General features: G+C 37.0%; 1 protein-coding gene across 1 annotated transcript; it reads right to left on the reverse strand.

Annotated features, from left to right (window-relative positions):
- Positions 1–1,857: 1,857 nt before the first annotated feature.
- On the reverse strand, positions 1,858–21,434 carry DUSP19 (dual specificity phosphatase 19). Its single transcript, XM_022567205.2, has 4 exons — positions 20,389–21,434; positions 15,167–15,213; positions 7,822–7,974; positions 1,858–2,271 (listed from the first exon to the last, which is right to left on the reverse strand). The coding sequence occupies exons 1-4, from the start codon at positions 20,612–20,614 to the stop codon at positions 2,017–2,019; spliced, it is 681 nt and encodes a 226-aa protein (XP_022422913.2). The 5' UTR covers positions 20,615–21,434; the 3' UTR covers positions 1,858–2,016.
- Between the last annotated feature and the right edge of the window lie 2,746 nt (positions 21,435–24,180).

Below are 24,180 nucleotides of genomic sequence, written 5' to 3' on the forward strand. Positions count from 1 at the left end.
GAGGCCAAAAATCCTTGAAATACTTTTTCCACTCCCTTGAAACAGATGAATATTTGAGATCTGTTTATAATATGTGGGACAGAGAATCATAATGATAAAGTTCCTTTTTATAAATAACTAGGTATGACACAGTGACATATCCATGAGAAGCCCAATAAACATGCTCCATGTATGACCCATCATTGCCTTACACAGTACCCCTAATTTAAAAGACAATTACCTTTACTGATTTATTTTACATACAGCAAACTATTATCAGTTAAGAGAAAACAAAATTGATGCTCAAAGCACTCCTGTAGATGATACAGAAGATACATGTTTGTACTGTAACCAGATCGCTACAGGAAAAAACTACGCAAACTGCAGACAAAAATAATAAACTATCCATAAGGAATAAGTTCAATTTAAGGCTTCATATTCACAACATTTAATGGCTGAAAACTAAACAGCAATAACAAAGGAAAATGTATTTAAATAAATGCTTTCATGTGAATGGAAAAGGTTCACCCAGCAAACCCTCAGCAATATTGACCATAAAGACAGTATTATACACCAGTCTCATATTTAAGAGGATTCTGTCTGCCTTGTTAGGCTTCAAACAGCTCACAGAAGGTTGATTACATTTATGCTGCCTCTTAATAGAAGCAAAGTTCATAGCTTTGCATATGATGGCATCTTGTCAGGCTATAAGCAATCTTGAAACATAATTTGCATTTATCACCTCTACTTTTTGCTCCTGGCAGCATAAGAAAGCCTGCTTTCTCAAATGCACAGATGTGCTCAGTGTGCACTTTCCAAATTATGTATAGGAAAATGCTTGCTCTCTATAATGTGTAATTAAGAAGAGCTCAGGACTTTCTTAATAAAATCTAGAGGGCAATGATAATAAAATCTAGAGGGCAATGATATTTTCTAAGTCTTGAAAGTCTACTTGAAAGCTATTAAATAAATTCTATCTTAATTATTATAATTAACTTTAAGTACATTTTGAATAATTAAAAGAATATCTTTAAGCAAATTCATAACGTACAGAGTTCAGCCTTGCTAATATGGAGACTTAATAAAAAAAAAACTAATCAAAGCCTCTGGCCAGAAATAAAATTGTAAATGATTTTGGGCTTTTTAAAAATGTATGTAAAATTTCTTACAAAACCATAACTGTTCTTTCCTTAAAAATATGTTCCCTAGTAGAATACTGAACTAGAAAACAGATCATTAATCAAACCACATTTTAAAAATGATTTTTTAGTATAAAATACTTTCCCACAGATCCAAGGAGATCAGATAATTATGACGTCAGACGCAAAAACAGAATGCTAGGGACCCAGAATAAAAAGCATACAATGTAAGAGACTAATCACCTAATAAAAGAACCATAAGCTCACAATAAAGTAAGAGAGAATAGCTATACAAAAAACTTTAAAAATAAACACCGGGAATACAGTTAAATTAAAGAATCAAAATGAAAAGTGGGTACATTTTCATAAAAGGACATAAAAATCTTGTGAATATTGTAACTGCTACATAAATATTGTGTAAACCTTCAGATTTTGGTTACCTCTTTTGGGAGGTTTAAGGTATTGTTTTTTAATCTTAAATTCTTCACAAAGAAATTTACCTCCCTCTGAAATAGTAAGTCAAGTAGCACTTCAAGTTTTTCCTTCATGGAAACAGTTGCTGGAATAGAAAACTACCAAAAGTTTTAATCAACTAATTTAATCTTTCATGCTTTAATATAGATTTTAAATTTAAACCTTTTCTTTCTACAGAAATAAATTATTGGTAATACATTGTTATTTTCCCTTAGCAAATCAAAGAAGCATTTAATCACATATTATAATACTAAAGAAAACATGATATAATTTAAAAAATTTATTTATACCCTAACTTAGGACAATCAATTGACCTCTATTTCCACTTGAAAAAAGCATGAGAGAAGGAAGTTTCTACTAGTTTACTCTCAAAAAGGGGAAAGGTGGCTCTAGAGACCAACTCAGAAATTACAGTTGTCCATCATCAGCTAGAATGTAACTCAGGAACTGTTGTTTCTTCTAATTCCTGTATTTTGTCACACTTATTGCTTTCTTTGCCCTCTTGATATGTACGAAGCTGCTCCACAAAACCAGCATTTGGACATATGGAAGGTCTTGCATTTTTCACCAAAGAAAAAGCACTGGTAAATGAGATTTCTTCAGAATTCATTAGGAAGCCTATTATAATTGCAGCAGCCCTGGAAACTCCTGCATTACAGTGAACAAGAACCACTCCATCCTATAATAAAACCAAACAAAAATCTTCATTATTCATTTAAGAGAGACTATAATATAATCTTATACTACTTAAAATTATAAAATAAAAATATTCACTTTATCGATTTATTTGATTCAATCTACTCAATCATCAAAATACAATTCATTGTAAGGAATGAATGGGAAAAATCAATCAATTAACCAACACCTTCTCTTCCCACCTCCCAGAATTGAAATGCTTTCATGATATATTTGGAATTCTGAAACTATCTTTTATTAAACTGAAGTAATCTAGTAAAGTACACATAAAAGCCTAGTAACTTAGTAGCCACAAGTCTATAAATAAGAGAAAAATCACAGGAAATATATGTGGAAATATAAATAAAACCATAATCATAAACTAAACAGAAAGCTCGAGACATTCTAGGTACACATAGTGCTCCCATGAAGAAACTAGTATCACTGGCTTAGAAATCTATGTGTAAAATTATCAGTAAAGAAAAAATTGTCTTCCCTTGGATATATTTTATTCTGGAGGGAAGTGACTTAAAAAATAGTTAAACTTATGAGGTAGTAAAATGATGACACAAATAGCTCACGACAATGTGAAATGGAAAAGGTAATTAGACACCAGCATGAGGTCAATAAATGAAAAACGTTTCAGGTAACTTGCAAATGATACTTCACAAGTGAAAAGGGACACAGTGCAAGGCCAATGCTGATGGGGGTAATATTGCATTAATAATGAATGTAATAGATCTGATGGATCAGCATTGATACAGGTTAGCTTATCTCAGGCCTTTAAAAAGTTAATGATCTAAATGAAATGTAGAGAACAGTGAGCACACCCAACAGAACCAGACATTTTAATTACTTCATTTCTTGATTCTTCTTTTCTTACAACACAAGAAAGATGGGAACAGGGAAAGGGGGAAAAAAACCTTACAACTGAAAATTCTCTGTCCAAAGTACACATTAACAATGCTATGTTTATGGCTTATTGGATTACTTTACTTTTACAAGGCAGTTTTCTTAGATGCATAAATCTATTGCAAAATTCCTTTCCTAGGTCTATTGTAACACATTTGCAAGTGTAACTCATTTCAAGAAACACAGATGATTCACAAGAAAATTAGTTAATATTTTAAATCCTCATATCAAAAAGACAATTTCAATTGTTTCTATTTTTTTTTCTTTTTTTAAAAAATTTCTTATTGGAGTATAATTGCTTTACAGTGTTGTGTTAGTTTCTACTGCACAGCAAAGTGAATCAGCTATATGTATACATATATCCCCTCTTTTTTGGATTTCCTTCCCATTTAGGTTACCACAGAGCGCTGAGTAGAGCTCCCTGTGCTATACAGTAGGTTCTCATTAGTTATCTATTTTACACATAGTATCAATAGTGTATATATTTCAATACCAATCTCCCAATTCATCCCACCCCTGCTCCCCTCCTTGGTATCCATACATTTGTTCTCTAGATCTGTCTCTATTTCTGCTTTGTAAATAAGATTGTCTATTTATATTTATATATTTCAGAGTCATTTCCAGATATTAACTTTCTGTACAAGAAAAGCAAAATGCAAATATTCACTCTACATATACAGAATTTTTCTCACTTTGTACAATGGCTTTTTTATGAGACTTAAGACATTTTAAAATCATATTACAGTAACCAATGAAAACTATTAATGAACTTCTTTTAACTCAAAACAAATTAGATATTCCAAAGAAACTTGGAATCATAAGCTTAATAAAAGGTGCCCTCATGTCATTTTTAATGTTTCCTGGCTGTATACTAGTTATCTCTATGTTATGATCCATACATACGCTTTTGAAAATGAAACTAGCTTTATTTTCAATCTTATACACGGTGCAATTAGTTTTAGCTAATGTTTAAAAATGTTAGTATTTTCTTCCCTCTTACATTCTTTATATAAAAAGCTACTTTTCTGTTAGTTTCTACAGCCTTTGAATTTACCTATTTACCTTTTATTATTCCTTGGGTATCATATTGCCCTTGAAAGTATTTCCAAACAAACTACTAGCTTCATATCCCCTTTCCAGAACTCAAAGTAGTGACAATTAAATCATTTATAAAGAAATTTTTTCTTTTGCACTTGCTGTTGTCCTCTGCTTGAAAGGCCTTTGCTCCTCTCTTGGTCCAGCTAACTTTGGCTTCTGTTCTAAGAAGGTTGTCTCTCTCTGCGTGAGAGGCGGGCAGGAGGAATATCCAAGCCATTTTTGTATGCCTAATACTTAGTACAATTTTGGGCACAGAGTAGGTACTCCATAAATGTTTGCTAAGCAAACAAATTAATTTTGTTCTGCATTTCTGAGAAAACATTCTCTTAAAAGAATCAAATCACCATTTTGCTATGGGCAGATAGATAGGAATTATGTTATAGTATTTCCATTTTACACAGCTTGCTTTGTTCTCGTGTTGTTATGAACAGCCTTTCAATTAGATTGCCAGCTCCTTAAGGGCAGCAATATACATCCCTTGTATCTTCTCAGAGTAAGTAATTCATATTTTTTGACAGATGAACTTAGTCAAGTTCAGGTCTTTTGATATATAGAAAAATATATTAAAATACTAACAGTGGTTATGTCTATATGGTGGAAGTGGGTGACCTTAATTTTTACCTATCTATATTTTCCAATTTTTCTACAATGTTATAAATTACATGTTTTTAAAATCACATCTTATAAATAATAAAGTAAACATGGAATATCAAATACACATTTTCATACTAACAAACAAAACCTTTTGCACATAAAAAAAGGGGGTCAAGTAAATATTCCTAAAAGAACTCTTGAGGCTATGGAGGTTACTTTACTACTTCCCTCTCATGTGTATTTCTGTCCCTTTGGGCATAAACCTGACAAATAACGCATTAGGCAGAGATAGAAGAAGGACAGAGAAACCAAACAAACAGGGTTTTATAAGTACAGAGAGAAATGAGGAAAGACATGGGAAAATGGAAGACATTCCATCTGGCAGCTGTATGTAAAAAGATGAAAACAACAAACTAGGACCTAGAAAGGTAGTTTTGAAATATGCAATTCACTGAGTAATCACATTTAATAATACGTGCATATACAACAGGCAAAATCATGAAGAGATCTCTTCTAGAAAAAAATGAAGAAAATTCAAGACTTCTATTGCTAAAACTAAATATGTATTAATCTAAACAATAAAGAGTTTTCAGGGTAAGGAAATATTGGCTGAGGCTAAGATTTCAGTAAAAAACATAAGGCTTGAGAAATTAGAACATATTACAGAATTCAAATACATCTTGTAGCAGAAACATTTTATGCATCTCTTCGGATTCCTTTGATGCCATCATCTCACCCTCAGCTTGCTCCACCTCAACTACAACCTCTGTGGCTGACTGCCTATTGTGCCTTTAAGCCTATTAAGTTTTGCTTGCCTAAGAACACCTGGCTCTTCCCCGATGGCAGTCTGCATAGGTACACTCTGAGTTCTGGATTCGCTTGCTTCTTCTGAACTTGGATGGCAAATCACACCACAGGGCATTGGGTTTGGCTTCAAGGTGGCCACTGAAGGGGTGGGGTGCTACAACCTGGAATTGTGAGGTTAGTTACCTCTCCATGGGTAAACTTTGACCAATGGGAAATAGAAGCTGACAGATGGCCAGGCAGATAAATTCTCTCTCTTCCCTCCCTCCCAAAATCTGTACTGAGGTGCAGTTTCTTTGGACTCCCTGCCTGGGGATGTCTTGGGTACCACCCTACCAAGTACCCAGCTATTTCGCTGTCAGCTCATTGTGAAGTTGTGTTCAGCAAGGTAAACACATCATCTTACACTGCTTCTCATCCTTACCTGAGTCACTTCCTTTTCTTCTCACTCTCACTGCCTAGGGATTGCACCTCTCAAATGAAGCATCAGCTCTTAATCCTTGGCTCAGGTTCTGTTTTTTGAGAAACCCAAACTAAGGACCATTTTTATTAACTATTACCCATTTCACTTTTTACTTGCAACATGTGCATATCTTCTAATATGAATATGGATGATGTCTACATTTTTCCTTTACCGTCTAACGTACATTCTACATCTCCTTAGGAAAGCAGCTAATACAGAAACATTGTCACTTTTATTTCTAACACTGTTAGCTGGCACACTGGAATGTGACAATCTAGAGTCTGTAAAATTTTTCACAGGAGAACAGACTGGCCAATACTAGGCTCTGAATTAGAAAAGCTCCTCCTTTTCTTTCATCCAAATATCTGCTATTAAATAAGGTAGAAAAGTGTTACATTTTTCCGGTAATCTAGAGAAGGGTATCGAGAAGAGTGCTGGGCACCTAAGGCACTCAATAAATATTACTAAATGAAAGGAAGTAAGAGAGAGAGGGAAAGAGATAAGGTAGAAGGAAGATCATCAGAATTTAATTAAGTTGGATTCTATTAACTGTCATTAATTGTCGGGTGCTCCAGGACAGTTAACTTTTCTCTGTAAGTGCTTCTACATTCCCATGTATTTATCTAACATAAATTTTGTAAGAATTATATACTGACTAAAAATGATGTCATTTCAAGGTATAATTATTGGTAACAGCCAGCCTAGAAGCCCTGCCTTGGATCAGTACCAAAATTGAAGTACTGTATTTTTTGTTGGTCTTCTAAAGTCAGGGAACCAATGGACAGCTTCTGATCAGCATTTTTATACAATCTCAGGAATATTAATCTTCATAAATACACTAACAGGACTAGAGCAGCCTCTATCCCACAGTCCACCTGATTACCTTGCAAAGTGGTCAGAGGGCAGGTGGTTAGAAACTATCAAAGGAAACCTGCGTATTGGGTTGGCCAAAAAGTTTGTTCGGGTTTTTCCATAACATCTTACAAAAAACCAGAAAGAACTTTTGGGCCAACGCAATACCTATGTACACAGGAAAATTCAGTAAGCAGAAAATTTTAAATCCGAATATTTCTCAGGAAGGCATAGGAATATGAGAAATTAAAGTTAAAAGTAAATATTTCACTGAAAAAAGAGCAACTGGAAAACTAAATAGTTGTAGGAATTAATGAAATATTGTTGAAGGGGAAATTTCATAATTGTTCTCTACATATTCATTACAGAAAGAATAAATATTGGATAATGGACCCATATTTTTAAATATCTGCTTCTGAAGAACTGTGGATCAAAACAAAACTTACGGACTTCCCTGGTGGCGCAGTGGTTAAGAACCCGCCTGCCAATGCAGGGAACACGAGTTCGAGCCCTGGTCCGGGAAGATCCCACATGTGGCGGAGCAACTAAGCCCATGCACCACAACTACTGAGCCTGCACTATGGAGCCCGCGAGCCACAACTACTGAGCCTGTGAGCCACAACTACTAAGCCCGTGTGCCATAAATGCTGAAGCCCATGCACCTAGAGCCCGTGCTCCACAGCAAGAGAAGCCACTGCAATGAGAAGCCCGCACACCACAATGAAGAGTAGCCCTCACTCGCCGCAAATAGAGAAAGACTGTGCACAGCAACAAAGACCCAATGCAACTAAAAATGAATAATAAATTAATTAATTAAAAAAAAAAGCTTACCTTCATTTTTGCTTGTTCAATAAATTCAAAACATTCTGGAAAATAAGACAGGATATTGGTCTCAGGTAGATCCAAAATAGAAATACTCTTATATACAAAGTCACTGAGGAAAGCATTTTCAACTCCATATGCAACATTGAGAATATGAGTCACCTTAAAGAGAAAAAAAAGGATGATTTTTAGAAAATTCTTGTGAATTAGGTTAATTAAACAGAGACTGAGATGTTGAGAGCTGTAACAAGAATAAACAATTTAAGCATGACTCAATAACACTTCCTTCAGGAAGCCTTTTCTGACTGCTTCATCCCTTACCATAAGTGCTATTTCTATATACCCCCAAAGCACCCTTTACTTGCCTCATTATAGCCCTTACCACTGAGAGTCTGTTTATCTCCCTCACTGTACTAGAAACTCCATGAGAGCAGGGACCGGGTTTAGCTTACTCACTATTGTAAGTAAGCATTGTGAGTGAGCAGTGACCTTAGCACACAAAGTACTTAAAATATTTATTGAATAAATCAATTAATGTCCATATAAAAACTTACGTAAGGGAAGTGCATCAGTAGCACACAACTTCCCTTTCAATAATTATTTCCCTATTTTCCTCTTGTATTCTTTGTAAGTACAGTGGTTCTCAAGTGTGGCTGCACATCAGAACCATCAGTAAGTGTTTTAAAAATATCAATGCCACAGGGTCTCAAACCCAGAAATTCTGATGAATTAGTCTGGTTGAAAGGTGGGATGGTCATGAAAGATTTTCTTTTAAATGGCACACATAAGCAACCTCCTCATCCATCTATACATTCAGGCTCCTTTCCTGGAGTCCACCAAGCAAACGGAAGGAGCCATGTGGAAAGTCTATTAAGAGAATCCAAAGGCTAAACAGACCAGAAATATGAGTCCCTGTTTCTTATCAGGACATGCTTCTCACTGAACTTATTGTCTCTCTTAGTTTGGATCTTAGGGTTTGCCTGACCTTGGTATTTTCTTGTATCTCATCATATTTTAGAGTACTTGTCCAGCCTGCCTCTCTTGCCCCCACTACCCTCCCAGCTATGACTCTGGCTGTGTCCCACTCCTTCCCTAAGCACAGCTAATTGGTTTCGGGTGGACGCCTGACTTAAGCTAGACTGAGCAGATTATCTCAAGAAATTTTAAAAAATAGGTGTGTGAGACAGCTAGAATGATCCACAAACTCGGGAGATTTAAGAACAGCCGTTTTCTATTAAGTGCTCAGGGAAGCTGAAAGATCTCTGCTCCCAAATGAGAAGAACAACACAGATGTGCAGATAGGAGCCATGTGCCAGTGGGAGAGAGAGGCTGTCCTGGATGGCCTTCTATTCTCTGGCATGGCCACTCTCTTCCCTCAGGTTCCAGAGAGCCCCCTAAATCATCATACACATTCTCTTTCCTCATTCAGGTTTCTGTGGTCCACAATCGAAAGAGTATTAAGACACTCAGGGAACTAGGCCTCATGAAAAGAAGGCCACAGGCTATTTACTAACTTAACTGCCTTGTGGAAAGAAGAAAACAGAAAAAAACCCCAAATCTTCTCAAGAGACACTCTTACATAGAGAGGAGATGGAAGAACCTAGAAAGAAGGGAAGAACAGTTTTAGAAGATACAGTCTGAAATGTCCTTCTGCTTTCCCCAGTGAAGTCCCACCTGACTGTGCCAAGCTACTCTCTCACTCCAAGTGGACTTCTGGCCAGGACTACATGATTCTGCCCTGAATTAATAGATGTGCCAATGTTTTATAATATTGATGTGTTTGCCTTACCTTTAGAACTATATTCTGCATTCCCAAAAGACCAAAAATGAGGTCTGACCACTTACAGAATATATCTGTATCTATATAGCTTCCCTATACATCACAGGATTACAGAGACGACCCAATAAGAATCTTGGGGAAACTTGTTGAAAGGTAAAAGTGCTTTACAAATATTGTGGATCATTAAACTACCCAATGTCTAGGTAGTTTAGCTGCTTGGAAATGCAACTTACATATATATTGATTGAATGATCATGCTTGAAAAGAACTCTACTGAGTCTCAGGTCATGGTGGTGATGGTGATGGGGACCTAGCCTAAAACCCTTCAAGTAATCAAGCATATTTCCAAAATGCAGTTACAGAGGTCCTAACAATGGTTGACCTTGTGATGCCCTTTATAATAGGGATAATAAGAATAGCCCCTTTATTGTGTACGTAGTATGTGCTAGGCATACAGGTTAACTCACTTAATCCTCACATTTAGGCATTATCAAAAAATTATCTTTTGAACTAGTTCAAAAATCACAACATTACAAAAAAAAAGAAACATTAAGAAGTCTTGCTCTCACCCTCTTTCCACTCCATCATCTCCCACCCATATGGTAACCATCTTTGTTGGTTTCTTGTATATTCTTTTAGAGTATCTTTATGCAAATATTTTATGTACTCCCTTTCTTACACAAAGGCAACACCTTGGGTTTTTCCCCCTATTTAAAAATGTCCTGGACCTGCCAATGCAGGGGATATGGGTTCAAGCCTTGGTCCGGGAAGATCCCACATGCCTCAGAGCAATAAGGCCGTGCACCACAACTACTGAGCCTGCGCTCTAGAGCCTGAGAGCCACAACTACTGAGCCCACACGTCACAACTACTGAAGCCTGCGCACCTAGAGCCCGTGCTCCACAACAAGAGAAGCCACCGCAATGAGAAGCCCGCGCACCGCAACGAAGAGTAGCCCCCACTCGCCACAACTAGAGAAAAGCCCACATGCAACAATGAAGGTCCAACACAGCCATACGTAAATTAATTAATTTTTTAAAATGTCCTGGAGACCTTTTCATATCAGTATCTAGAGACCATTTTTTTTGTGTTCTTTTAAAAAGCTCTATAGGGAGACGCAAGAGGGAAGAGATACGGGAACATATGTATATGTATAACTGATTCACTTTGTTATAAAGCAGAAACTAACACACCATTGTAAAGCAATTATACTTCAATAAAGATGTTAAAAAAAAAGCTATATAGTATTCCATCATGTGGGTGGACTATTGGTCATTTAACCAATTCCCTACTTATGGAAATAGGGGTTGTTTTCAATAAATTTGCTATTATAAACAGTGCTGCAGTAAACAACTTGGAATATTTTATGTTACACTTGGTTTTCTATCCTCCATGCTTTATTGGGCATACACCAGGCATTCAATGAGTACCTTACTAATAAAACAACTCTTATTACCATATCTAAACATTATAATGAAATTCCTATAGAAATTTCTGAAATGATCTGCCACAAGAGAATTTCTATTAGTTATTGCACTCTACTTAAACCCCAAGAAATCCCTTTGAAATGTGTCATGCATTTAAATCAATAATTTTGTTTTACAGCACCCTTAAGATTTTGTAGAAACCCTCTATTCAGCTGCTCAGCTTACTTTTGCTTCTTCCAGGCATCTAACAGGATCTTTTATACAGAGACAGAATGATCTTTTAAACAGCAGCTGGGTTCACATCACCAGGATGAAAGTGAATTTGAACTAGTGTATCATAACAGGGACTAGATAATAAAACACTTGCCAATGAAAAGATTTATCAGTTTTTCTAATTTCCATTTTTACCCTGAGAAATATTAATTTATTCATGTAAGCAAGACTCTAAAACATGTTCTACTTATGTTGAAATATTGATCTAAGAGGGTTCCTATCAGGATATACAGTCAATCTCATATCCTTATGCAATTTCAGGCCATTGTCTCTTATTGTCAGGCAGTTATTATTATAATAAAACAAGGGGAGGCCAATTTAAACACAAATAAGTACATTGACTAGTAAACATATCAAATTAGTTAATGAATTCGTTAGTATTTCCTTGAAGAAATTAATTGCAAGTGTTTATCACATAAAATTTTCAGCCTTAATTTAATCAAATTTTTTTCTCAGAGCTGTGGGATGAAAGATGAGTAGGACAGGGTCTCTAATCCTCTAGAAGTCTGCTGAATAATAGAGGGGAAAACATGTTCACCGACAGTAATAATAAAAAGTAGAGGTGCTAAGAGCTACAGGAGAAGAACAAAGTGTTATGAGACCAGAAGGGAGGAACACACACTGAACTTGTTCCTTCCAAGAGCCTCCACGTTTGCTGTTCTGTCAGCCTTAAGGGCTCTTTCCCTGATTTAAGCACAGCTGACTCTGTCCTAAGGTCTCAGTTGAAATATAATACCCTCAGAGGCCTATTCCCCTGCCACTCCTCTCACTGCCTTGTTTCAATTCTTTCAGAGAATGTATTCTCATCTGAAAATATATTTTAAAATCAAGGACCTTACTGCTTGTTCATTTCTATGTCTCCTGCAACTAGAAAAGGGCCTAGCACCCCACTTACATCGTGGGTGAGAGGCAGGGTTGCATTCTTTTGGCTACTCCCTGCCTCTTTCAAGTCACTTCTTTTCCACCCTCCAGTAAAAATCCTTGCTCTTTTGAGATTCATACAAGCTGATTATTCCATCTTATACCCTGCGTTCCTTGGGCACCTGACCCTCAGTTTTCTGGGTCCTACCCCATGTCCTACCATTATCCTGGGTGACATCAATTTCCACTTGGGTTTACCAGGTCCCTGACGACCTCATCGCCAATGACCTTCATCACCACTCTCCTTCACCACCTCTGCAAGACCAATTAATGCCCAGGACTGATCCAGCTCTGATCCTGTTAACTCAGGTATCCCACTCTTCTTTTTCCATCTTCCACTCAGTTATTCCCTCTACACCTCACAAAAACCATCAACTCCTTGATCTTTCTATTTTATCTATCAGCCCCCTCTTGCCTTCACTTCCTTTGTTATTCAGCGTATAGTCCATGGTCTACCTCCCCTGCACCTGACTGGTAAAAGTCCCCTCTATACCCAGACTGCTAAGCACTGCTGGAAAAAATTCACACAATATTGCAGTTCATGCCACCATTAGTTCATGAGAGCCAACCTCTCTTGAACCTTAATGATGCTTAGCAACTATATTTCCCTAGTAGGCTCTCTCCCTCATTCCCCATATCAGCTCTTTCAAACATTCCCTACTCTCCTAATAACTTTCAACCCTACCATCTCTTCCCGACTCCCAGTAGATCACCTCACTTACCATTTTACAGTAAAAAGACAAGTCATCACATAGGAACCCTTTCCATCAAATCTTACCATCAAATTTAACAACTTCGCCTACACCTGCATTCACCCTTTCCTTCTACCTTCTTAATACAGAGCATGATGTGCTCCCACATCCTTTATGAGGCTCATTCTGGCACCTGTGTTTGGGGTCACACTGCCGCCTACTTTCTTGGCCCTCTAGCCACAATTCTTGCTTTCCTGTATTTTCAATTCCTTTCTCTACCATCAGCTTTATACACGCTCAAAACTCTCCCATCTCCCTCTTTTGATCTCATCACCTATGGGTCTTCCTGCTCTCTTCTGCCCTTTTTTGGTGTGATCATTTCCTCCACCTCTCAATCTTTTGAAATCTGGCTTGGGCCTCCAATTCAAATGAAACTGTTCCCACTAAAGTCACTAACAACTTTTTGTTCTAAAGTCCAGCTGTTGTAATACATTCCCAACAATACTTAAACTTTGGGCAGCATCTGACACCGCTGACTCTATCCTCCACAGAACTCTGCTTTGGCTTCCATGACACCACAATTCTTTTACTTTCCTACAAACTCTTACAGTACCTCCTTTCCCACTGCAGATTCTTCTTCCTTTGACTATTCCCTATAGGTTGGTATTACTCAGGTTCTGGTGTAGGCCTTCTTCTCTGCTCACCTTGTCCCAGGTGATTTCATCTACTCCAACAATTTAAATCACTACTTATAAGCTGAAGATTCCTGAATCTCTATTTTTACCTCTCCTGAACTTCAGACCCCATATACCCACACTGTCTATTGAATAACATTACTGAGATTATCCACAGCATCTGAAATTTAAATTATTCAAAATTGAGCTCGTTATTTTTCCTGCAAAACCTGCTCCTCCCTACTTTGTTCCCTATCTCATGGGATGACACCAACCCTACTTAGTAATCCAAGAAAGCTGAATATCACCTCTGACTCCTCCTTCTTTCTCAACTTCACCCCCCGCTTCTACTCTGTCCTGCAAGTAGTCAATCATTAACTTTTGAGAATTCTACCCTCTTAAAAACCCCTCAAATCCATCCACTTCTCTCTACCCCCACTGAATCCTAATCTAAGCTACCATCATCTTTTTTCAGATTGCTGCAACAGCCTCAAAACTAGTCTTCCCATCTCTAGCTTGAGCAATCCTCCAACCTATTTTCCACACGGCCTCTAACCATCCATCTTTCTAAAATGCAAATTTGATCCTGTTACTTCCCTCCATAAAGCCTTTCAAAGGCTTTCCACTGTCTTTTGTATCAATTCCAAACAGTTTACTCTGGCTTACATGGACTTTTGCGATCTGACTCACGCTTACTTCTCTGGCCTTGTCTCTTAGTACCCTTCTTTCTCACACTCTCTATTCTAGGGTTACTAAACTTCTTTTCTGTTCCTGAAAGCATCAGCCTTTCTCTTGTCTCTGGGCCTTCACAGAGCCATTTCTTCTATCTGAACACTTTTCTGTCTGCTCCCTCCTCACCCCCTTCAGAGCAAAACTTCAATATTATTTCCTCCAGGAAGACTTCCCTGACCTTACTATCCCCAACCCAACCCAAACAAACATGGGTTAAGGGCATCATCTCCTATGCTCTCCCATAGCACCTGCACATCCCCATCAACACATACAATACACTGTACTGTAGCTGCTTATTTGTCTTTCTTCCCTCTCTGCCCCTCAAATCATAAACTTCATGTGAACAAGAACCTTTTGCATTCCTCAAACCACAGCAATTCCATGACCCTGAAATCGTGCTTAACAAAATAGTTGATGGATAATTTTTTTTTCAGTAAATATTGAAATAAGTAATAAATCACATCAGTTGTGTGGGGGAAGGTGGGAAGAGATAGCATTGGGGAAGAAGTGGTATGTGAGTTGGGACTCAAGGCATGGGTAAATCTTGGACAAGAAGAGAAGAGGGGAAGGTCTATTCCACACAGAGGAACTACATAAGCAGAAGCAGGAAGAAGTGCCTCCAAAGTCAGGTTCATGAGGAAATGTAAAGGGAGACTGAGAGAAAATAAAACTGGAAAGATGGATTACAAATTCACATATCTGAATTAAGTGCAATAATTTTTGTAACTTTATTAAAATGATAGCCAAATCTCACCAATCCAACTCTGAAATGGACCTATGCAGTTTTTCCTAAATAAATGTAACAATTAAAATACTTCCTATACACAGTGCCAGACCAGAAGCATTTCTTTTTACCTTGTGCTTTTTCAGTGTATCCAGATCATGAGCAGCATCTTGTGACCCTATAAGAAATAAATAACATCACCTTGAATATAAAAATAATCATCCTGACTTTTAATCTAATTTTTGCAACAACTCTGTTAGCTATTCATTTATTTTAAGAAATGCAACTTGGGAGGACCTCAGTCCAACTTTCTGAAAGATAATTCAGGAATATTCATCAAAAAATATTCATCTTATATATACTCTTAGACTCTGAAATCTGACTTGTAGGAATTCTTCCTAAAAGTCCTGGATATTGCAAAGATTAGCTATCAGGATGTTCTTCACAGTGTTGTCTGTAATACAAAATAAACTCTATAAAAACAAAACAAACAAAAAAACCAACCAAACCCAATGATGGGAGTTGGGTTATATTAAAGATAGTACAATTATGTAGTGAAAATATATACAGCCCTTTGAAATGAGAAATGTAGAAGAATATTTATGGCATGGAAATATATTCTCAATATATTATGTGATAAAAGCAGGTTACAAAACATCAACCATTTTTGTAAAAACAAAAACTATGAATATGCTTAAAAATGGACAGGAAGTATACAGAATAAAATGTTAACAGTAGGATTATAGGTGATTTTTTCTTTATGCTCATGTGTACTTTTTACAATAAATATCTATTTCTTTTGTAACTTAAAAAAGGATATTTTAAAAAAGACACCCACAAAATGATTTAGTGCCAGCTGGTCTGGGAACACCCAGTAGCTTAGAGCAAACACTGCTGGTCTATTGAATTCCACCCATGTTCTGTGTACCACTAGGGCTGTATCCTTTTCCAGTTTCTTCCTGTCAAAGTTGGCTTTCTAGAGCTCTCACACTTGGAAAATGACTCTAGGTAATACGCAAGGTTATTATACATGAGAACAACTAGTTAAAATAAAGTGAGTGACACAACTGAAAAAATAGGGCATTTATTATATTAAAATTTCAAGTATTTTACTTTCCTGAATTAGGTTCCATTTCTATAAACAACACTTTTCTCACCTTATCCACCTGGGAAATCTGCCAGCTTCTATTATGTGACTTTAGGTAGGTGGGGGGCCAGCAAGTATGCTGGTTGGCCAATATTCTCTTGGTAATACGAAGCTCACAGGCTCCTTACTGAGTCTACATTCAACTTTACTTAAAAGTTAGCCTATCAAAATATTAACATTTGTTAAAGCTGGATGGTGGATATGTAACTGTCTGTTATAGTGTAGTCTGTAATTTTTTACACATTTGAAATACTTCATAATTTAAAAATAATTTCTCAGTTTTCTGTAGGAAGTCCTATTCATCTCCAGGGGGAGAAATGGGTTCAAATAAGTTAACTGAAATTTGGTGGTTTAATATGCATGTTATCTTTTTTGTTTTTTGTTTTTTTTTGTTTGTTTATTTTTTTGTGGTACGCGGGCCTCTCACTGCTGTGGCCTCTCCCGTTGCGGAGCACAGGCTCCAGACACACAGGCTCAGTGGCCATGGCCCACGGGCCCAGCCGCTCCGCAGCATGTGGGATCCTCCCGGACCGGGGCACGAACCCGCGTCCCCTGCATCAGCAGCGGACTCTCAACCACTGCGCCACCAGGGAAGCCCGCATGTTATCTTTTAAATAATAATTCTACACGGCCTATTTCTTAAAATAGCAAAAAAAAAAAAAAAAAGCATGCATGAATGAAATTCTTTCTTTTCTTACCCAAAACTATCATTATTATATTTATCAAACCTGTATACTTTCATTATTTCCATTAAATACACACACACACCAAACAGAACAGGTCAGTTATATTCCGGAGTTGGCTGCTATATTTTGAAAATGACTTCCAGAATATGAATATATTGGTACAAATTTAGTGTTCTTGAGACCAAAAATCAACTTGTATCACTGCCTTTTCAAACAATAGGAAAATTACATGAGTTTTAATAGTGTGGGGGAATAATTTTAGTCAGCACAAATGGACTTCAGGTAATTGGCTTGTATGTTTCATCTAATACTTGGTAGTATTCAGTTCACATTAATTCTCTCTAAATTCTAGACATAAACATCAGCTTTTCTCCAATTTTAAATGATTGCTTTGTGTTGCAGTCTTGCATTAAAATTTTGTTGGAAAAACACTTATCATTAAAAGAAAGAAACACTATAAATCATTATAACAATGTGTTATTTAAACCTTTGTTTTGAAAAAGTAGAATGTTATCCTTTTATAAACTATCTTAATCGAAATTTTAAAACAAATATCAATTTTAATAATTTTATGATTTTAACAGTGGCAACATGAATCTATAATTGTGTTAAACTTAATAGAACTGAACAGCAAGTCAATTTTAACAGTATGGCAATTTTTTAAATAACAGAAAAAGAAGTTGATAAATAGGACTACAACTAAAGAAAGAAGTCTAAAATAATAATAATAATTTACAGTTATATTTTACAATGACACAAACCACTAATATTCAAGACCTTGGCCAAGAATTATTAAGGAAATATTACAGATGAAGTAACTGATTTAGAAAGTATATTACGTGCTACTGGAGTTGGGTCTTCTAACAAGTTCAATGTGTTGCAATCATAATATATGTATCATAAAAAATAGGCTACGTAAGATCTCCAGAATCCTGTTTCTATTTTTAAGAGATCTTTTTTTATGAAAATACTAAATACTGCATAAATTCTGGTGCAGCATGTCTTGATTTACAAATCTCTATTTTCATCATCAAAAAATTAAACAAAAAAATTATTACTGAAATAAACCAAAAAGATATTATTACATTACTGAAAAGGGAAATAAATAGTATTCCAAAGAGAAATGTTTTGAGAAAATTTGTAGGAGTAAACATTCATAAATGGATAGAAATAGGAGCATAATTTCCTATAAGGATAAGGTAAAATAATATTTGTGAAAGAATTTTACAAAATTAAGAGCTATACAAATTTAATGTATTATTTGCCTCCTAAAAATACTGGGCTTCCAGGATATCAGAAATCCTCTACAACCTTATAAAGGATCCCAAGATTTTCACCTAGAATTGAAGCAAAGATCTCAAAATGTTACCAGTTGGGATTTCTTAACAGGATGGACATAACAAGAAATAACTGTACCCTTTTAACTACCCAAGAGAAATGGAATTTTTCACTTTTACAAATCAAGTTGGATATAAGAAAAGTCCTAGTGATTTTTGTTGTAAAAATATAATTTGCAAAACCTAGGACAAAAATATTCACTGACTAGGATCTTTTATCAACTTGTTAGGTAGTTCAAGGGCCTATGTAAGATTTTTGAAATGCAGAAGCTTGGGTGAATTTATGAGCTAACTAAAAAAGACATTATATTTTGACAGCTTTCTATTTTCTTTATTTCCCACCCAAAACAAAATTTAATTTCATGTAGTGCTAGGTGGGAGCTGTGTTGCTTTGAATAGATGAAAGAAGCTCTTTGAAGCAACCTAGAAACAACCCCTGCATCATTCACGTGGAAGAACTTTAGATGTAACCATCCATAGGTCCCTCAGAATAAGTCGCTTGTAACTGGGCAGAAGAAGGTCTATCTACCTCTCAGAAGAAAGGAGGTTGTACCTGATGAAATTATCCCATTTCCTGGTCCAAAGAGGCGACCATATAAGGACTAGTCTCAGAAGTCCCTCCCAGCACTCGCTCAAGATCCTGGAAGGGTTCCAATGCCAATCTGAGAACACTACCTTGATCAGCTCACTTTGCATAAGTCTAGATAAAAAAATAAGTGAAGTTCATGAAAACTCTGAAAGGGTGAATGATATTTTTTAATTCTACCATAATTATTTTAAACCATTATTACTACAATGGAAGCCAAATAACCAAAACATGTGCCTTGCTATATTTCCTCTCCTAGAAATGTTGTGCAAATCCTGGGTGCACCTTCCAGACTAGCTAAATGACCCACTTCATTTTTTCACAGGGCTGCAGAAACTAATTGGATATATTTATTTGGTGAAAAGACAGGTCATGTAACAATTCATATAATACATAATACAATAACAACTCATATGTATACTGCAATTGATATGTTTCAAAAACCTTTCCCAACTTCAGGACAACCCTATAAGATAAGCACATACTGTTACTTCAGCTTTACAGATGGCTTTTCTGGAGGACCAAAGAGAATAAATGACTTTCACTAGCTCATCTAGCTTTACGTAAAGCATGGCTAAAAGCCTGGACTCCCTGAGTCAGTCTATGTAACAATGGAGAGCCGGAGTGTATCAGACTTGAGCTTGTGCAAGTTACTTAACCAATCTTAAATCCAGTTCCCATCTGTAAAATGGAGCTGATGATCCCTGCTTCACAGAGTTTTTAAAAGGAGTGAGATGCTATGTGCACTCCACATAATACCTGGCCATTTCTGACACCCAATTCAGTGCTCTTGTTACTCCGGAGAGGCTTGGCTGTATAAATACTAACAAATCACTGATTTTTCCAAGTCTTAATTTCTCTATTCACAAATCAAAAATAATTCAAACCTACTTAAAACACTGTTGACTATTTTTTAAGAATACCGTATCATATTCTTGCCAAGCTAACAAGCTTGTACTTTTATAACTGTGCTTCATTTGTTATTTGTGGATTATGCTTTGTATAGGGAATCTGTATTTTCCATAATACAAGAAATCATAAACCATCAGATTCATAGCTATAAAATATCAGTCCACCTTCTCCTTAACACTACAAAAACAGACACCATGAACACATGTGGCCACAGGAGGCATGCACTCCATATGGTTTGCAACCCCAGAGCAGGCAAAAAAGCATTTGCCTTTTGAAATATTAACTTTTCTATAACTTCAACCCCTGTCACTTGTAGTTTTGCCTAATAAAAGCATTCTTTTTACTTTGATAATCTTTAAGGCTATATCCTTTTATTATCCAAGAAAATACAACATCAATGTGTTATCCTCCAGAGAAGTTAGAAAAACAGGAAGAAAGCTTTTAGAAATTCAAATACCAGGTGCTATGTGTTACTAGAATCTATGCCTCTTATGTATATAGTGGAGCAGAAACATCCCTGACTAGCTAGTGTAGCTAGCTAGTGTAAGTTCCATATCCAAAAAAGGAAACATTTCAATTTTCCAGCAGTTTAGCTGATAGTACAGACTATTATTATTAGGGAGGAAAACGTTAATTAATATAGTTAAATGAACTCAATAACTTAGTGGCAAATCAATATACTCACCCAGGAGCAACCATGGCTTAATAACACCAACTTGCAGGTCCAGGCTAAGGTCCTGCACATAACCACAACCTTCCCCACTGCTCGGCTCTACTTCTTCCACAACATGAATTCTGGCATCTTTCCATGTTTCTATAATTTTCTTTCCAGTTAGCGTTGTCACCCTGGTGCATTGCTTCCTGAGATTATTCCGGGAGAATGCCTTAATTTCCTGGTTAAGGGAGTGCATTACATGAGCAGTGACTAAGAACAAACACAAGCAAATCCAGCCAGCACAGTGAACGACCGAACTGCTAGTCTCTTAATGTTCAAGTAACAAATGCAGCCTCAGTAGCTCACTGTCCTGCAGGTAACTGTATCAGCCACACGCTGGGAGTCACGAGGGTCCAGCTCTGTTTTTCCCAGCGCTGCAATGTAAGGGGAAATCTGATTGGCCACTGAGAAACGGGCGCCGATTGGATGCTGTTTCTCCTTCCGGTTGGTCGAAAATTAATTACCCTTCGAAGAGTTTTCTTACTGTTGCTATTTAAAGCTAGCTTTATTATTCACACCCAATGATAAAATATAAGACTTAATGGGAGAGAAGGCTGACATTTCCTCTCTCCTTAAAAGCAGTGGTTTTCTGGATATGCTCGATCGGTGTTTCTTGTGGTGACCTGGGTATCCCTCCTGCTCTAGTACAGCTGCGGAGTCACAGTGCAAACCTTCCTAACTGTGCAGAACCGTGCCTGTCCGCCTGCTTTTAGGCTAATCCGGGGGGCTGCAGCAGACGTTGAAAGTTATTCCTCGCTTCCTATGTGTTTCACACTCTTTCTTTCTGACGTTACTGCCAAGAGGAACATTTACTAGATTAAAAACATAAACAAAAAACTGTTGTGCAGACTTGTAAGGTAACAATTTAAATGAAACCTGCAAAAGTAATTTTCTAATTATGTTCCTATATTGCAGGTTAATAAGAGCTTAGTACATTTTTTCCCCTGACTTCTCGCCTACATTTTCATTATCAGTAAAACTGCAGAAGAAGTCTTCATGCAATAAATATACACTCTGTTTATGAGAGGCATTGGCCGCAAGTCTTTTCATACATTATTTCAGAAACTGGGGATGCAAACATCCAAGTTTACAAAATTGATCAATTATAGAACGATTTTGATTAGAAAAGGATGATATGTTTTACCAAAGAAGTCACAAGATTCCTTTAAATAGAAAATTTTCTTACCCCACTTAAAATGCAATTTTATATGGGCTTAGACACAATGTATAAAAACATGTATAAAGTGAAGCTGCACTTAGAGAACACTTATTCACAACAATTTATTAAAATTTTTGTTGTTGTTGAAACTGACTTAAACCAAATTTCTCCATATTGAAAAGAGTGATAAATCAGCCCAGACTAGCTACAGGGCATTCTAAAATGAAGAACTGAAGAACTTTTTTGCATCATTTAAATATCACGTGTTCATCAAAAACAACTCTAACTCTCATATATCATTCCGTGTATTTATCACAAAATGATAAATTCTGATCATAAAATGATCAAAAAATTTACCAGCTATTGAGCACATACTACATGCTAGGTCCTGTGCTTATAAGCAGTTTTTAGATTCTTAGTGTTATATGTCAGGTGCTTAATGATGTTTTACACACATTATCCCATTTGCTCTCATCACAAATTTATTATGTATATAGTATTAAATCATCTACATTTTACAGCTGAGGGAACTCAAATGCAGAGAGTGCAAATAACATATCCTACATTTCACAGATCATAAGTTTAGACCCACAGGTAAAATTTAGGTTTGTTTCCATCCAATGCCTTAGCTCTTGTTTACTACGGAATACTCCCTGCCCCCAAAATAGTTGTAGTTAACAAATATTTATTGAGCATCTACCATGTGCCAGGCACTGTTACAGTCCCTGGTGATACAACAATGAATAAAAACAAAGTCCCTTCTTTTCTGGAACTTATATCCAAATGGAGGGAGGACATGGACAGTCAATAAATAAATCAAATATAGCTATGTTAGGTCATGAAATAAGAGATAAAAAGAAAAACTAAGTGAAATAAGGTAACAGAGTGAAAGGGCAGTGTGCTATTCACTATAGGTTGGTGAGAGAAGGCTCCTCTGATAAAGTGAAATTTGAACAGAGACTTGAATGAAGTGCAGGAGCCAGCTCTGTAGATACCTGGGACAAGAGCTTTGCAAGTGGAAGGAACCACAAGTGCTAAGACAGCAGTATACTGGTGAGAGGTAAGAGTTGGGGAGGTTTAAGAAACTGCCAGGTGGCAAATGTGGCTTCAGAGGGTGATTGAAGGGAAGAGTGGTGGGAGAGGAGGAGGTCAAAGAGAAATAGTAAAGACTTTGGATTTTATTCTGAGTGAGATGGGAAGCCACCAGAGAGAACAGAGGAGTGGTGGATCCTGTGTTGTGCTACCCATTTCCCCGTTCAATGAATACCTGCTGTCTGGGAGTGCTGCTGGCTGACTGGTCATGATCCCTTCAGGGACTGCCTCAGCTACAGAGGGCTGCCTTGCCTGAGGTAGTACCCTTCATGGAACAGACCATAACCAAGACTGATTGATGAGGGAATATAAAGGCCTGGCTATCTTAGCCCAACTTGAGACAACTTTAAAGGGCCCTTCCAGCTTCAAAGGCCAACATGTGGTTGGACAAGACTGTCATTGGACCTGCATAACCTCTTGACTTCTGTCCACTCCTGACCCTTCCATTCCCTTCTACAAATGTTGATCCCAAAAGCACTCCTTAAAAAAGTCTTGCATGCTAAACACTACCTCAGTCACTTCCAGAGATACCCGGTCTGTGATAAGTGACAGGGTACTATGCTTATGCTGCAAAAGGATCTTCCTGGCTGCTGTGAGGAGAGGGGGCAAAATGGAAGCAGGGAGATTTGTTAGGAGGCTATTACATTGGCCCAGATGGAAGACAACAGTTACTTGGGCTAGAATGGCTGTAGAGGGGGAGGGAAGACATAGTCAGGTGCTAGATATATATGAGAGCCAAGCCAAGAGGATTTATTCGTAGACAGATGTCGGAAAAATTAGGATAATTCCAAAGTTTTTTGGCCTGAGCAACTGAAAAGTAGATTTTCCATTTACCAAGAAAGGGATGGTGTGGAGATGAAAAGTTCAGTTTGGGACATGTTAAGTTTAATATGCCTATTAGTCTACCAAGTGGAAATGTCAAGTGGGAAGCTATACTTATGAATCTGGACTTCATAGAAGAGATCTCTGCTGGAGATGTAAGTTCTGGAGTAATCAGCTTAAAGATGCCAATTAAAGCCATGACGCTGAATGAGATGATCTAGTAGTGAATGTTGATAGAGAAGCCTGATATGTGCCCTCATTTAGGGGTCAGGAAGGTGAGAAGGATCCAGAAAAGGAGACAAAGAAGGAGAGATCTGGGAAGTAGGAGGAAAAGAAAGAGAGGTTTGAGGGTATAAATAAAGTGTTTTAAGAAGGACAGTGTGATCAGCTGTGTCATATGCTGCTGATACTGATGGGTGAGATGGAGACTGAGCTCTTACACTAGATTAAAGGCCCCCTCAGCAAGGCCAGATGCTATGTCCCAGCACTAAACAAACATTATCTGATTCAATCTTCATGACAACCCAGTGAGGGAAGTAATATCTACCACATTTTTACAGAGCAGGACATTTAATGTGCAAGTTAGTCTGGTTTTTGGACACAGAGTTTGTATTTGTTTGTTAGGTTCTAGTAGCAAAGATGGTTGAACACAGTTCCATCTTACTCAAAAAGCCATGTTCTTTGCACCA

This window comes from Delphinapterus leucas, chromosome 8 (assembly GCF_059928025.1).
Source record: "Delphinapterus leucas isolate spDelLeu-1000000601 "Yukka" chromosome 8, BTC_Dleu_Yukka2, whole genome shotgun sequence".
Taxonomy (NCBI): Eukaryota; Metazoa; Chordata; class Mammalia; order Artiodactyla; family Monodontidae; genus Delphinapterus; species Delphinapterus leucas.

What these genes read in the sequence shown, in the direction of transcription:
- DUSP19 (XM_022567205.2), bottom strand. Translation starts at nt 20,614, where the DNA reads ATGCACTCCCTTAACCAGGAAATTAAGGCATTCTCCCGGAATAATCTC. An exon ending in ATACACTGAAAAAGCACAAG is followed by an intron (nt 7,975 to 15,166) that starts GTAAAAAGAAAT and finishes TTTCTCTTTAAG; the next exon opens with GTGACTCATATTCTCAATGT. An exon ending in TTGAACAAGCAAAAATGAAG is followed by an intron (nt 2,272 to 7,821) that starts GTAAGCTTTTTT and finishes GTTTTATTATAG; the next exon opens with GATGGAGTGGTTCTTGTTCA.